Genomic DNA, 13,294 nt, shown 5'->3' with positions numbered 1-13,294 from the left:
CTCTGGGCTGGAAGTTCGAGATCAAGGCGTCAGCAGGCTTGCCTTCTCCTGAGACCTCCCTTTTTGGCTTGGAGATGGTTCTTCTGACTGTGTCTTCTCCCCATCTCCCTTCTGTACCCACTGGGCCCTATCTCCTCTTCTTACGGGGGCCTCCTCTTACTTGTCCTGTTGGATCATGGCCCCCCTTAGGACCTCATCCAACCTTAATCACCTCCTTATAGCTCCTGGCATCACTGACACAATGGACATGAGTATGGGCAAGCCCCAGGAGACAGTGGAGGACGAGGGAGCCTGGAGCGCTTCAGTCCATGCGGTCACAAAGAGGCGGACACGACTGAGGGACTCCATCTCCACATACAGTCACCCTGGGGGTTAGACTTGGGGGGGACCCTATTCAGCCCCATAACATCACCCACCCAGTCCCCTCTGCAGACACCGTCCCTGCCTCTGAGCCCCGCAGCCCTCCTCTCCCAGGGACCCTTCCCGCTCATCCACAGACGTCCGGACTCCAAACCCCTCAAGGTTGTAGATGTCTATGCCACATTCACGGGGTGAGCATTTCCACATGGCAGGGCCCCAGTTCAGCCAGCACGGGGGGCTGCATCAGGCCACTGGCAAGAGCGCAGATGGAACCCAGAGGGCATGATGCTAAGAAGGTGGAAGCCAAGCTGGTCGAATGCTAGATAGGTAGCCCTGCTCTCCTGTCTTGACAAATGTAACTCCTCAACAAGAGGAAAAGCCAGTTTTAAATTTAGAATTCTTAGACTCCTGGGTGTTTTGCACTTGAAGGTGGCAGTGCCAAGCGAGCCGGCCCCCAGCTGGCAGCCCACCCTCTCCTCCCTGTCCGGCTCCCCACACACTGGACATACGAACGTGGACCCCACACCCACACTCCATGACACCCCACCAGAATAAGGACATGCAGATGGGTGTTACGGTCCGCCTTAGGTGCACAGGCCCAAGATGGCATCCACTCGGGCCCTCGACAGCCCCGGGCAAGAATCCTCAGGTTCCAGTAGCCTGAGCTGGCTTAGGAGTGGCCTGGACCGGCTGAGAACATCCCCTTGGGCCCACAGATTCCTCATTCCATGGACAGAGGTTCAGCCTCGACAGGGTGATAAAGCATGGGGCCCTGGGCAGCGGGCCCTCTGGGCCATTCCAAGGGCAGGACTGTAGCGATAAAAGGCGGTCAGGGAGGCGTGGAGCAGCCGGCCTGGGCCTCCAGCTGCTGCTCTGTCTACACACTGCCTGCTCACCCCCGAGCCCAGGCACAGCGAGGGTGACGCAGAAGGAACTGAGACCCCGAGTATGATTCGCAGTCAGCACCGTCAGAGCTTCCATCCCTGCCAGGTGGAGATACAGGCCATGGGAGGGTCTTTGCGGTGTGGCCCCTGTCCTCTGAAGCCTGCTCCTCCCCAGGGGAACCTGGGGAGGGCTCAGAGCACGCTTCCCTCAGCTCCTGGTCCCCCTGGGGCTCCTGGCTGGAAGGGCAGAGTGATGATTACCATCTTCTCAGGAGAGAGCAAAGGCCCACTGAGACCCGACAGCAGCTGTCAACAGAGTGTAAGTTCCCTGCATTCTGCTTCTCTCTGACGCTGGGTTGGTTTGGTTTTTATTATTTTCTAAATCTAGCTCTTTCTCAGGGGCCGGACAAGGTTTGCCCCTTGTGATCAAGCTTGCGGTCTCAGTGCTGAAGCAACGGGAGGTTTCTCAGAAGGAAGAGAAAACCCACAGGCCCGTCATGGTGCCAGAGCTTCCAAGGGACCTCCCCCCCCAGAATCATCTGGAACACACGGGAGTTATGCATCCCACTCCCCAGATGCCCCTCCCCGATGCAGCCATCACCTTGGTACATGGCGGGCGAGATAGGCCAGCTGACACCCAGGGCCTCATCCTCTCGGAACGTCTGGCAGAAGTCCTGCAGCATGGTTAGCCCCAGGCCCCGCCGGCGGTGGCGCCTCCGGACAAACACGGTGTCGAAGACCGGCAGGAGGTAGCAGGTACCCGTGCTGTCACCGCACAGGCTGCCTGTGGGAAGGCAAGAGACACGCGTGGTCCCCCGCCTGGACCAGCCTGCCGGGACCCAGCGGGAGCCCACTTGGCCAGGTCCCTGGTACCCCTGGAAGCAGCGCCAGCCTCACAAACTAAACGCCCGAAGACGAGACAGCAGATCACTCGAAACCACCCACTCCTCAGCTGACTGGCAGCCCAGACACTCTCAACTGCTGCGAGCAAGGCCACTCGGCTATCGCCCTGAAATCACAGCAAACTCAGGGGACTAGGCAGGGTGAGGCCACGATGCACACAGAGTCCTCACACCCCTCCCTCACTGAACACAGTTCAGAGACCCCCCAAAGCCAAGGAGGAGCATCTGGGCAACATCAGAGTTCCCCCTGAACCCAGGGAAATGGGCTAGGACTTGCTCCAGGGTACAGAGTTCACCTTGGCCGATTATGGCAAAGCACGTTTACCACAAACAGACCAAGTCCTGTTTTCCATGGAACAGGAGTGAACTGCTACTGCAGAGCAAGACAGGCTTCAGCTGGCCCCTCCCCCACTTTCCCACACCGATTTAACTTCACTGCAACCAGAACTAATGCCAGTACAGTTGCTGCTTCTGCAACAGGAATATGCCCGTGCAGTCAGTCATCTCCATTGTCACCCTAAGCTAGAAATGCCACGTGCACCCGACTACATCACCTTCCTCACTTCCCAACTACCTGGTTGCTTGTGCTCTGAATGTCCCGGAATCTAAGAAAAGAAACATGTCACCTACTCAGCGCCTATTGGAAGAGGTGGTATTTGTGCCTGCAAAAAATTCAAAGGTAAGTAATTTCCCAAAGAAACAAACAAATGAAGAGTTGAATTAGCCAGGCTGAATCACAGAAGTACACACTCTTATAGTGAACTGTTTGCAAAAATGGCCACAGTTATTCCCCTTTCTATATCCACACACCTCTGCATGTGATTCTGAAGCTTCTCCCATCAAGAGATGGGGTTTATCTCCTCTCCCCTTCAATCTGGCTCACCGGTGACTCACTCTGAGCAACAGAAGGAAGCTGGCAAGAGCACACCAGCTCTGAGCCCAGGCCTGCTGGGGTCCAGGGCCTCTCCATTCTCTCAGATCTCTACCCCTCACACGAGAACAAACCTGGGCTAGCCTGCCACCATGCAAGAAACAGGCCCGGGTACCCTCATGGTGCCAGCCAACATCTAGCTGGTCCTAAGAAACAGCTGATCAGGTGACTGCAGACACATAGGCCAACCCAGTTTAGAGCAGAAGAGCACCCAGCTCTGCCTCACCAAAATCACCAACCAAAATGCGAGCTAAATAAATAGCTGGTTTTGTGCCCAAAATGAATGAATAAATAATCTACGACCAACAAGCAACCCCCAAGTCACTTGAGATGGTAATTATTAAGTATTTGTGCTTCACCCTCAATGTACCTGAAATGACAGGACCAACTTGGTTGGAATTATATAACTTCCAACTTTTACAGATGATGAGAACAATGTTCCCCAAATAGCAAAGTCCTCCAAAGCTAGGAATGCTTAAAATTACATAAAGATACAACTCCACTCACAACAGCATTAAAAGAGAAGTAAATACTCAATATGTTTAACAAAGGAAGCATGAGCCTTAATTACTGAAGACAGCAAAACATTGTTGAGAGAAATTAAAGAAGATCTAAATCAATGAAGAGAAATTCCATGTTCAAGGACTGGATGACTCAATTACGTTGGCCATTCTTCCCAAATAGATCTGTAAGTTTAGTTCTAGCAAAATCCCAGCAGGCTTTTTTTGTGGAAATTGACAAGCTGGTAGTAAAATTCACATGAAATGGGTCTCTAGGATAAACAAAAGAGTTTGGGGTGGAGAGGAAGGAGAAAAATGAAGTTGGAGGCTTTACACTACCCAATTTCAAAGCTTCTTATAAAATCAAGGTACTCAGACAGTGTGGTAATGGGGCAAGTGTAAGCTACAGATGAGTGGAGCAGAAGGGCGGGTCCAGAAGTAAACGCTTATGCTCTGAATTTCTATAAAATACCAAGGTAACTCAATATGGGAAAAGATAGTCTTTTCAACAAATAGTGGTAGTATGACTAGACATCCATAAGCCAAATATTAATTAATTAAAAATGAATAAATAAAGCTGGAACACAACAAAGCCCAGAATTAGACCCACACAAATAGTCAACTGCTCTCAGACAAAGGAGGAAAGCAAAGTCAATAGTGGAAGAACAGTCCTTTTCAACAAACGATGCTCAAACAGTTGGGCGTCCACACGCAAAACCATGACTCAACCTGAAACCCTTCATAAAATGAACTGAAAATGGATCACAGACACAAATGCACGATGCAGAACTGCAGAACTCCTAGAAGATAGCATATGAGAAAACCTAGATGACCTTGGGCTTGGCAATGAACTTGTGCCTACAGCATCAAAGGCATGATTCATGAAAAACAATTGATAACTCAATTTCATTAAAATCAAATGTTTCTACTCTGTGAAGGACACTGTCAAAAGAATGAGACACCACAAATTGGGGGGGGGGGGGCAAATATCTTCAAAAGACATATCTGATAAAGAACTATTATACAAAATATACAAAGAACTCATAAGACTCAAGAATAAAAAAACAAAGAATTGATTAAAAAGTGAGCCAAAGACCTTAATAGACATCTCACCAAAGAAGTTATGCAGATAGCAAGTAAGCATATGAGAAGATGTTCCACATCATATGTCATCAGGAAAATGCAAGTTTAAAACCAGTGAGATGCGACTATGTACTTAGAACAGCCAAAATCCAGAAAACTGACACCACCAAATGCTGGTGAGGATGTGGAACAAATGGAACCCTCCTTCACTGTTGGGAATGCAAATGGTACAGCCACTCTGATGACAGGTTGGTGGCGTCTTATAAAACTAAACCCACTCTTACTACAGGATCCAGCAATTGTGCTCATTTATATGTGCCTGAAGGAGTTAATGGAGAAGGTAATGGCACCCCACTCCAGTACTCTTGCCTGGAAAATCCCATGGATGGAGGAGCCTGGAAGGCTGCAGTCCATGGGGTCGCTAAGAGTCGGACATGACTGAGCGACTTCACTTTCACTTTTCACTTTCATGCATTGGAGAAGGAAATGGCAACCCACTCCAGTGTTCTTGCCTGGAGAATCCCAGGGACAGGGCAGCCTGGTGGGCTGTCATCTCTGGGGTCACACAGAGTCGGACATGACTGAAGCAACTTAGCAGCAGCAGAAGGAGTTAAAAACTTATGTCTACACAAATATTTACGGTACCTATATTCAGAACTACCAAAACTTGGAAATGGGACTTCCCTGGTGTCCAGTGGCTAAGACTCTGTGCTCCCAATGCAGGGGGCTTAGGTTCGATCCCTGATCAGAGAACTAGACCCCACATGCTGCAACTAAGACCCAGCACAGCCAAATAAATAAAAAATAAACTTGGAAGCGACCGAGATATGCTTCAATGGGAGAGTGGGTAAATAAACCATGGTGCATCCAGATGATGGAACATTATTCAGTGCTGAAAAGAAATGCACTTTCATGCCCTGAAAAGAAATGGAGAATCTTACAGAATATCACTAAGTGAAAGAGGCCAGTCTGCAAAGGATGTGCTGTGTGCTTAGTCACTCAGTTGTGTCCGACTCTCTGTGACCCTATGCACTGTAGCTGCCAGTCTCCTCTGACAAGGGGGATTCTCCAGGCAAGAATACTGGAGTGGGTTGCCATGCCCTCCTCCAGGGGATCTTCCCAACCCGGGGATTGAACCCAGGTCTCCTGCATTGCAGGTGGATTCTTTACCATCTGAGCCACCAGGGAAGCCCCAGAATCCTGGAGTGGGGACCCTGTCCCTGGTCTCCAGGGGCTCTTCCTGACCCAGGCCATATAATTATTAACACAATTATATGATATTTTGGAAAAGGTGAAATTATGAAGGCAATAAAAGTATTAGTGATTGTCAAGGGGTAGGAGGAGCAAGGGATGAATAGGTGGATCATGGGATCTTTAGGGCAGTGAAGCTACTCTGTACAATGCTGCAATGATAGAACACGCCTCCCTACAGCTGTCAAAACCCACAGAATGTATAACATGAAGAATGAACCCTAATGTAAACTATGGACTTTAGTTAATAATGATGTATCCTTTATGGGTTGACTTGTGTCTCCCCAACCCCCAGTACATCAGAATACAAGTGTATTTGAAGAAAGGGCCTTTAAGAGGTGATGAACTCAAAAGGAGGTCTTTAGATGGGCTCTAATCTAAGCCAGCTGGTGTCCTCATAAGAAGAGGAAATCTGGACACGAGAGGGGTTCCAAAGAATGAGCACATGCAGAGGAAAGCCAGGAGACGATACAGTGAGTAGATGGCCATCACAAGACAAAACACAGGCCTCGGGGGAAACTAACCTGCCTACACCTCGACCTTGTATTTCCAGCTTCCAGAATCATGTGAAAATTAATTGCCTAAGCCACCCAATGTGGGTGCTTTGTTACAGCAGCCCTAGTGAACTAATATATGCATCAATATTGGCTTATGAAGTGTAACAAATGTACCACACAATGCACTATGTTAATAAGAGAGGATACTCAGTGTGTGTGGAAGGGGATGGGAGCCCTCTGTACTTTCTGCTCAATTTTTCCATAAACCTAAAAACTGTTCTAAAAATTAAAGTATGTGAATTTTTTAATGTGTAAGGTATTTTTTAAATGAAACTGGATCCTTACTTCACATCATATAAAAAATTAATTCAAGATGTATCTAGACATAATGTAAGCGTTGGAGCTATAAAGCTTTTAGAAGAAAATCTTCATCACCTTGGGTTAGGCAAAAAGTTCTTAGTTTTGACATTAATGAACACAACCAACTGGCAAATCTGACTTCATTAAAATTAACTTTTGTGCTTCAAAAGACACCACCAAAAAAATAAAAAGCCACCGACTGTAAGAAAATGTTTGCAAATCACATTCCTGATAAATGACATATTCAGATTATATAAAGAAATCTTATGATTCAACAAAAAGAAAATAAACAACCAATTAAAAATGGACAGATGATCTGAACAGACATTTCTTCAAAGAAGACATACAAATTATTAGTAATCAATGAATAGATATTCAATATATTAGTCATTTAAAAATGTAAATTAAAACCACAATGAAATGCCACTTTTGACCTACTAAATGGCTATAATCAATGTACTTGAGTCAGTTCTAATGAGATGGGTGAACCTAGAGCCTATTATACAGAGTGAAGTCAGAGAAAGACAAATATCATTTATTAACAATATATATGGAATCCAGAAAGATGGTACCAACGATCCTACATGCAGGTCAACAAAGGAGACACAGATGTAAAGAACAGACGTTTGGACTCAGTGAGAGGAGAGGATGGGATGATTTGAGAGAAAAGCCTTGAAACATTACCACATATAAAACAGATGACCAGTGCGAGTTTGATGCATGAAGCAGGACACCCAAAGCCGTGCTCTGGGACAACTTGGAAGGCTGGAGTGGGGAGAGAGGTGGGAGGGGGTCCAGGATGGGGTGGACACCAGTATACCTGTGACTGATCCATATTGATTTATGACAAAAACCATCACAAATATTGTAAATTATCCTTTAAAATTAATTTTTTTTAAAAAGGACAAGCAAGTGTTGACAAGACATGGAGAAATTAGAAGCCTCATATGTTGCTGGGAGGATAAATAATGATATAGAAACTTTGTCAAATAATTTGGCAGTTTCTTAAAAAATTAAAACATATGCTAACCAAATGATCCACCGATTCTACTTCTAGAATCCCACTTAAGAGAAACAAATGCATGTCCATACAAAGATGGATATATGGGTGTCAGGGGACTCCGAGGGGCGGAAGCCTCGCATAAGTGGAGGCAGTGGCGCCGCCCGGGCAGGGGACGCTGCTGGTGCTGTTGCTAGACGACGCAAACTAGCCTTCGTCACTTCCTTAGCCTGCCGACTGCCCACTCCCCAGGCCGGAACCCAGGTATTTAAAAAAAAAAAAAAAAGATGGATATATGAATATTTATACCAGCATTATTCGTAATACCCAAAACTGGAAACTATACTGGTAAATACATAAACAAAATGTGGTATAGTCATACCATGAAACGTTACTTAGCAATAAAAAGGAATGAAATACTAATATTTGCTACAATTTAGATGAACCTCTGGAGAAGGCAATGGCAACCAACTCCAGTACTCTTGCCTGGAAAATCCCATGGATGGAGGAGCTTGGTAGGCTGCAGTCCATGGGGTCGCTAAGGATCGGGCACAACTGAGCGACTTCACTTTCACTTTTCACTTTTCACTTTCATGCATTGGAGAAGGAAATGGCAACCCACTCCAGTATTCCTGCCTGGAGAGTCCCAGGGACGGGGAAGCCTGGTGGGCTGCCGTCTATGCGGTCACACAGAGTCAGACATAACTGATGCGACTTAGAAGCAGCAGCAGCAGATGAACCTCAAAAACACCAAGCTAAGTGAAAGAAGCCAGATGCAGAAGACCACAAACTGTATCTTTCCGTTTATATGAAACATCCAGGAAAGGCAAATTGATGGCGACAGAGAGCAGAACAGTGGCTCCCCAGAGCTGAGATGGAAAGAGATTGACGCCAACAGGCAACTTTGGGGGATGATGGAAATATCCAAAATCGGGACTGTGGTGACAGTTATGCAACTCCCTATATTTGCTTAAAAAAAATCTTTGAATGGTACACTTAACATTGGAAATTCTTATGAGATGTAAAATTATACTTTAATAAAATTGACTTGAAAAAATATAATAAATTGTATTAGAAAGATACAATTAAGGAAAGGAAAAAATAATAAATTCACAGTATAGAAAAGGGACAGACACCCCCTTGAGTGATCAGGATGAATATCATCAGTAGTAACGTTGGCATCCTGGGCCCCCACACCTGATGTGAGCACCTGAGGAAAAGGGCACTTCACTGTGCCCCAAATCCATAAACCTGGGTGAATCATAAGAAAATATCATATGAACCTACATTAATGGACATTCCATAACTCTATTTATAGAGACCAGCACTCCTCAAAAGTGTCCAGGTCATGAAAGACAAGGAAAACCAAGAAATGGTCCCAAATAACCTGAAGATTAAAGGCAGCAAAGAATCCTAGGTCAGATCCTACAAGAGAAGAACGCTGCTGGAAAAATCAGCCAATGTTTGTTTCTCCATCCTGACCATTGTGTCATGGTTATAAAAGAAGCTAACATTAGGTCAAGGTGACTGAAGGGTATAATGGTCTACCTTACCTTTGCAACTCTTTTGTAAAACTAAAACTATTTCAAAATAAAAATCTGGGGCAGTGCAGGGGAACACTCCACCAGCCCTCCAACAGGAAGGCGTGATGCAGGCTCATCACGCCTTCATGCTGGTCAAATAAAACCATCTCCATTCCCAAAGCCAACAGATTTGCCTTTAAATAAGAATATTAATTAACTCTAGTAAGAATATTACAGCCTGGCTATGTACTGGCTGAGGCAGTAAGCTGGTTGCACACGGATGGACTCCACTCATAGTCAGAACATAAAACCCAAGGAAACCTTGCCACACAGCATAGAACAGTTGGTAGGAACCCCAGCCATGACCTCACCCACTCTCCCCACTTTATAGACAAGGCAGCTGAGAGGGCCAAGAAAGGTTAAAAACATGGGACTTGGCTCCTTTTTTGTCAGTAACAACTGCCCAGCAGCCCAGCAGCCTCCTGTCAGCTCATGGGGAGCATTGATCCCAGAGCGAAGAAATTACAGGGAAGGAGACAAAAGGATAGAAGTGAATTAAAAAGAAAACATTTTTTTAAAAATTCAAGTGTTGCTAAAGCAGGAAAGAGGACACAATTCATAAAGCACATTAGGAATTAACATAGAGATATCATTACAAATATGGCAGAAATGTAAAAGGTAGAAGAATATGATAAATAACTGCAGACTGATATAGATTTGAAAACAGATGAAAAGGACAAATTTCTGAGATAGTGTGTGTGTGTGTGTGCACACATGTTAAGTCACTTCAGTCAGGTCCAACTCTGTGTGACCCTATGGACTCCTCTGTCCATGGGATTCTCCAGGCAAGAATAGTGGGGTGGGTTGCCATGCCCTCCTCCACGGATCTTCCCGACCCAGGGATCGAACCCTCGTCTCTTAGTCTCCTGCCTGGGCAGGTGGGTTCTTTACCACTAGCACCACCTGGGCTGGGAAGCCACCTAAGATAATACAACCCACAAAAACTGACTCATGGAAAAACAGAAAAGCTAAACTATCCTATGACCATGGAAATCTGAACTCAGTAGCCCTCCCACACTGAACACACCAGATCAGGTGACTTTAGAGAGAAGTTCTGCCAACTTTTCCAGGAAAGCCTTCCAGAGCACTGAAGAGGAGAGGAGAATATTCTCCAACTCAGTCTATGAGTACAGAGTAAACTTCTCAGAGAAAAAAAACAAAAAGCAGACAGAGATGGGACAATTAAATAAATAACAGCTATACATGAACATAAGACAAAAAAGCTTAAACAAATATTAACAAACCAAACCCAAGAGGGTAAACAATGTTACTCTAGATCAGGGGTCCTCAAACTCTGGGATCTAATGCCCGGTGATCTGAGGTGGAGCTGATGTAATAATAATAGAAATAAAGTACAAAATAAATATAATGTCCTTGAATCATCCCAAAACCAACCCCCCACCCCGGTCCACGGAAAAACCATCTTCACAAAACGTAGTGCCGAAAGGTTGGGGACCACTGCTCTAGATCCCCATGAGGAGCTGGTTTCTCTTCTCACTCCCAAGGCTGTGCTGGGGGAGATACACATGATCAATAAGGTATCCAGGGTGAAACTATCACCCCAGGGAGCAAACACACCACCAGAGTAAGAGGGCTTTCCCATCAACAGCTTGGGAGGACCTGAAGGCAGACCCTCTGTGAGGACAAGACAAAGCCCACCAGAGAGTAAAGGAGGGGCACCAGCGGGCTAAGCCCTGAACACGAACCACAGGAGATCAAAGACAAGGAGGAAGACTGTCACTCCAGGAAGAAAGGAGTAAGTCTTGGGCTTCCCTTGTGGCTCAGCTGGTCCAGAATCTGCCTGCAATGCGGGAGACCTGGGTTCAATCCCTGAGTTGGGAAGATCCCCTGGAGAAGGGAAAGGCTACCCATTCCAGTATTCTGGCCTGGAGAATTCCATGGACTATATAGTCCATGGCGTCACAAAAAGTCAGACACGACTGAGTGACTTTCACTTTGGGACACCCAAGACAGATTTCACAGACAGTGCACTCAGGGAAGTAATAGCAGCAGACAGCCAGGAAGTAGTAGAAGAAACTGTATCTGCTTCAAAAAGAGACTGGTCAGGAAGGAAGAAGACATAAAAGACAAGTGGTAAGACAAATGCCACAGGGCATTCCCACTGCCCAGCCGTCTTGCTACTCCAGGCCTAGACATCAGGAAAGTTAAGGTGTTGCTCTAAAAAATCCAATTCAGGCCAAGTAGTCATAGCTGCTAGTCCAAGAGATCAGGTGCAAATTATAAAGATATTTGGGATACTCCTAAACCAGGGAAACTCTAAGCAGAAGCAGCAGACATAGTGTTAACTTATTCTAATCATTTGCACTATCTTTTCATGACAATTTTTTGTCATGAAATTTTTTGCATGTCTGTCATGAGCCCACTTCACAAAGTTAGAGCCAGACTCCCCGGGCCCTTGGGGCAGCTGATCATCTATTATAATACCAGTAAATGATCCAGATGTTCCCGAATTCTCCCCATCAAGGAGCATTACTAACATCAATCAGGATAAAATCATTTTCTTTAAAGTGTGAAACATTTAAATTGTATTCTCTAGAACAGGCTCTGGCAAACCTTTTCTATAAGGACCAAGTAGAAAATACTTTAGGCTCTGGGGGCAACCACTTATCCTTGCAGTTGCAGTGCAAAATCACCATGGATAATACGAATGGGCAGAGGCTCTGTTCCAATAAAGTTTTATTTACAAAAATAGGCAACGGGCAGAATTTGGTCTCTGGGTCACAGCTGCCAACACCTGCTCTAGAAAAACATCACTTTCAACAAGCAAGACTAAGTGTTTAGAATCCTATTTGTATAATAACATCTTTTCTCAAAAACAACTGAGAATAATGCATTAACATGAACCTCCCCAAAATAAGATATACCTGGAGATAAGCTCTAGTTATTATTTAGTTATTGTTTTCTCTTTTAAAAGTATCATTTACTTCTATGTATTTGACTATTATAACAGGAATTTATTTAAAAGGTTTGATAAAACTGTATTTTTTAAACATTGAAGAAAAACTTTTTGCCTAAAGAAAATAACCTTGGCCAAGCTGGCTTTATCCTGGGTGTTTGACATAAGAAAATCTGTATCAGTAATTCATCTCACTTATCAATTACAAGAGAAAGAACTGCTTCAGTTTAATGTAATGCTGGACCCTGCACGTTATCAGTTCATACAATACAAAACATAGAAAACAATTTTTAAGCAAAAGAAACCTACCACTGAAAAGTGCATGCCTTGGGTGACTGGGTCTCAAACTCTAGAAAGAAACATGAGAACCACCGGGAGGGCTTATTAAACCCTAGATGGCTGGGTCCCACTCCAGCGCTGAAGATCTGGTGCCAGAGGTCTAGGGCAGAGTCTGAGGACTCGTGTGGCCCAGGACATACCAGCAGCACAGACTATGCTGCTGGAACATTCTGTTATGAGTGATCCACTGTGCAGCAAAGAAGGGCTGCTGGGTGGTCCTGACCAGAAGCACTCCAGCCCAGGCTGAGACCTCATCTACCGGTTCCTCTCATGGATGGTTATGGGGTGTCTGCACAGCCACAGTTCTTCTTTACTATTGCCCTGACTGCAGCCCCAGCTATAAAGCTGAGGCCCGTGGACCATATCAGAACCACAAAAGCCTGCCCACCACAGTGGACCCACGATCCACAGGCCAGCTGGAGCAACCAGATTCTTGCAGAAGGTTCTGAGTGAACTGAAACCAGGACTATAACAGGTCCCAGTCCTTTGAGGCACTACAGGTAGAGCTGGGTAGGCATCATGGCAAGGTTATGAGGAAGCAGGAAACATAAGTAAGTAAAGGAAACTGGCTTGTGAAGATCAGAATGGGGCAACTTACAGGAAGCCAGGCTGCACCCCATGAACGTCCCCTGCCCCCTTCTAATACCCCATCCTGCAAGCCCTTCTCTGTCTTACAACAGAAACCCC

The 13,294-nt window shown here is 45.7% G+C and overlaps 1 protein-coding gene across 1 annotated transcript in view; it reads right to left on the bottom strand.

The window, feature by feature from the left end:
* Window positions 1–1,684: 1,684 nt before the first annotated feature.
* The window catches only part of FAM169B (family with sequence similarity 169, member B), a 68,889-nt gene continuing 57,279 nt past the window's right edge, over window positions 1,685–13,294 (bottom strand). Inside the window, exon 5 of the mRNA XM_010845856.1 lies at window positions 1,685–2,028. Coding sequence (XP_010844158.1) covers window positions 1,685–2,028 — 344 coding nt within the window. The remainder of the gene's footprint in view (window positions 2,029–13,294) is intronic.

The sequence above is a fragment of the Bison bison genome, unplaced genomic scaffold (genome assembly GCF_000754665.1).
Source record: "Bison bison bison isolate TAMUID 2011002044 unplaced genomic scaffold, Bison_UMD1.0 scf7180017864224, whole genome shotgun sequence".
Classification (NCBI taxonomy): domain Eukaryota; kingdom Metazoa; phylum Chordata; class Mammalia; order Artiodactyla; family Bovidae; genus Bison; species Bison bison.
The sequence above is the reverse complement of the archived record's forward strand: the minus strand, read 5'-3'. Positions and strand labels throughout refer to the sequence as shown.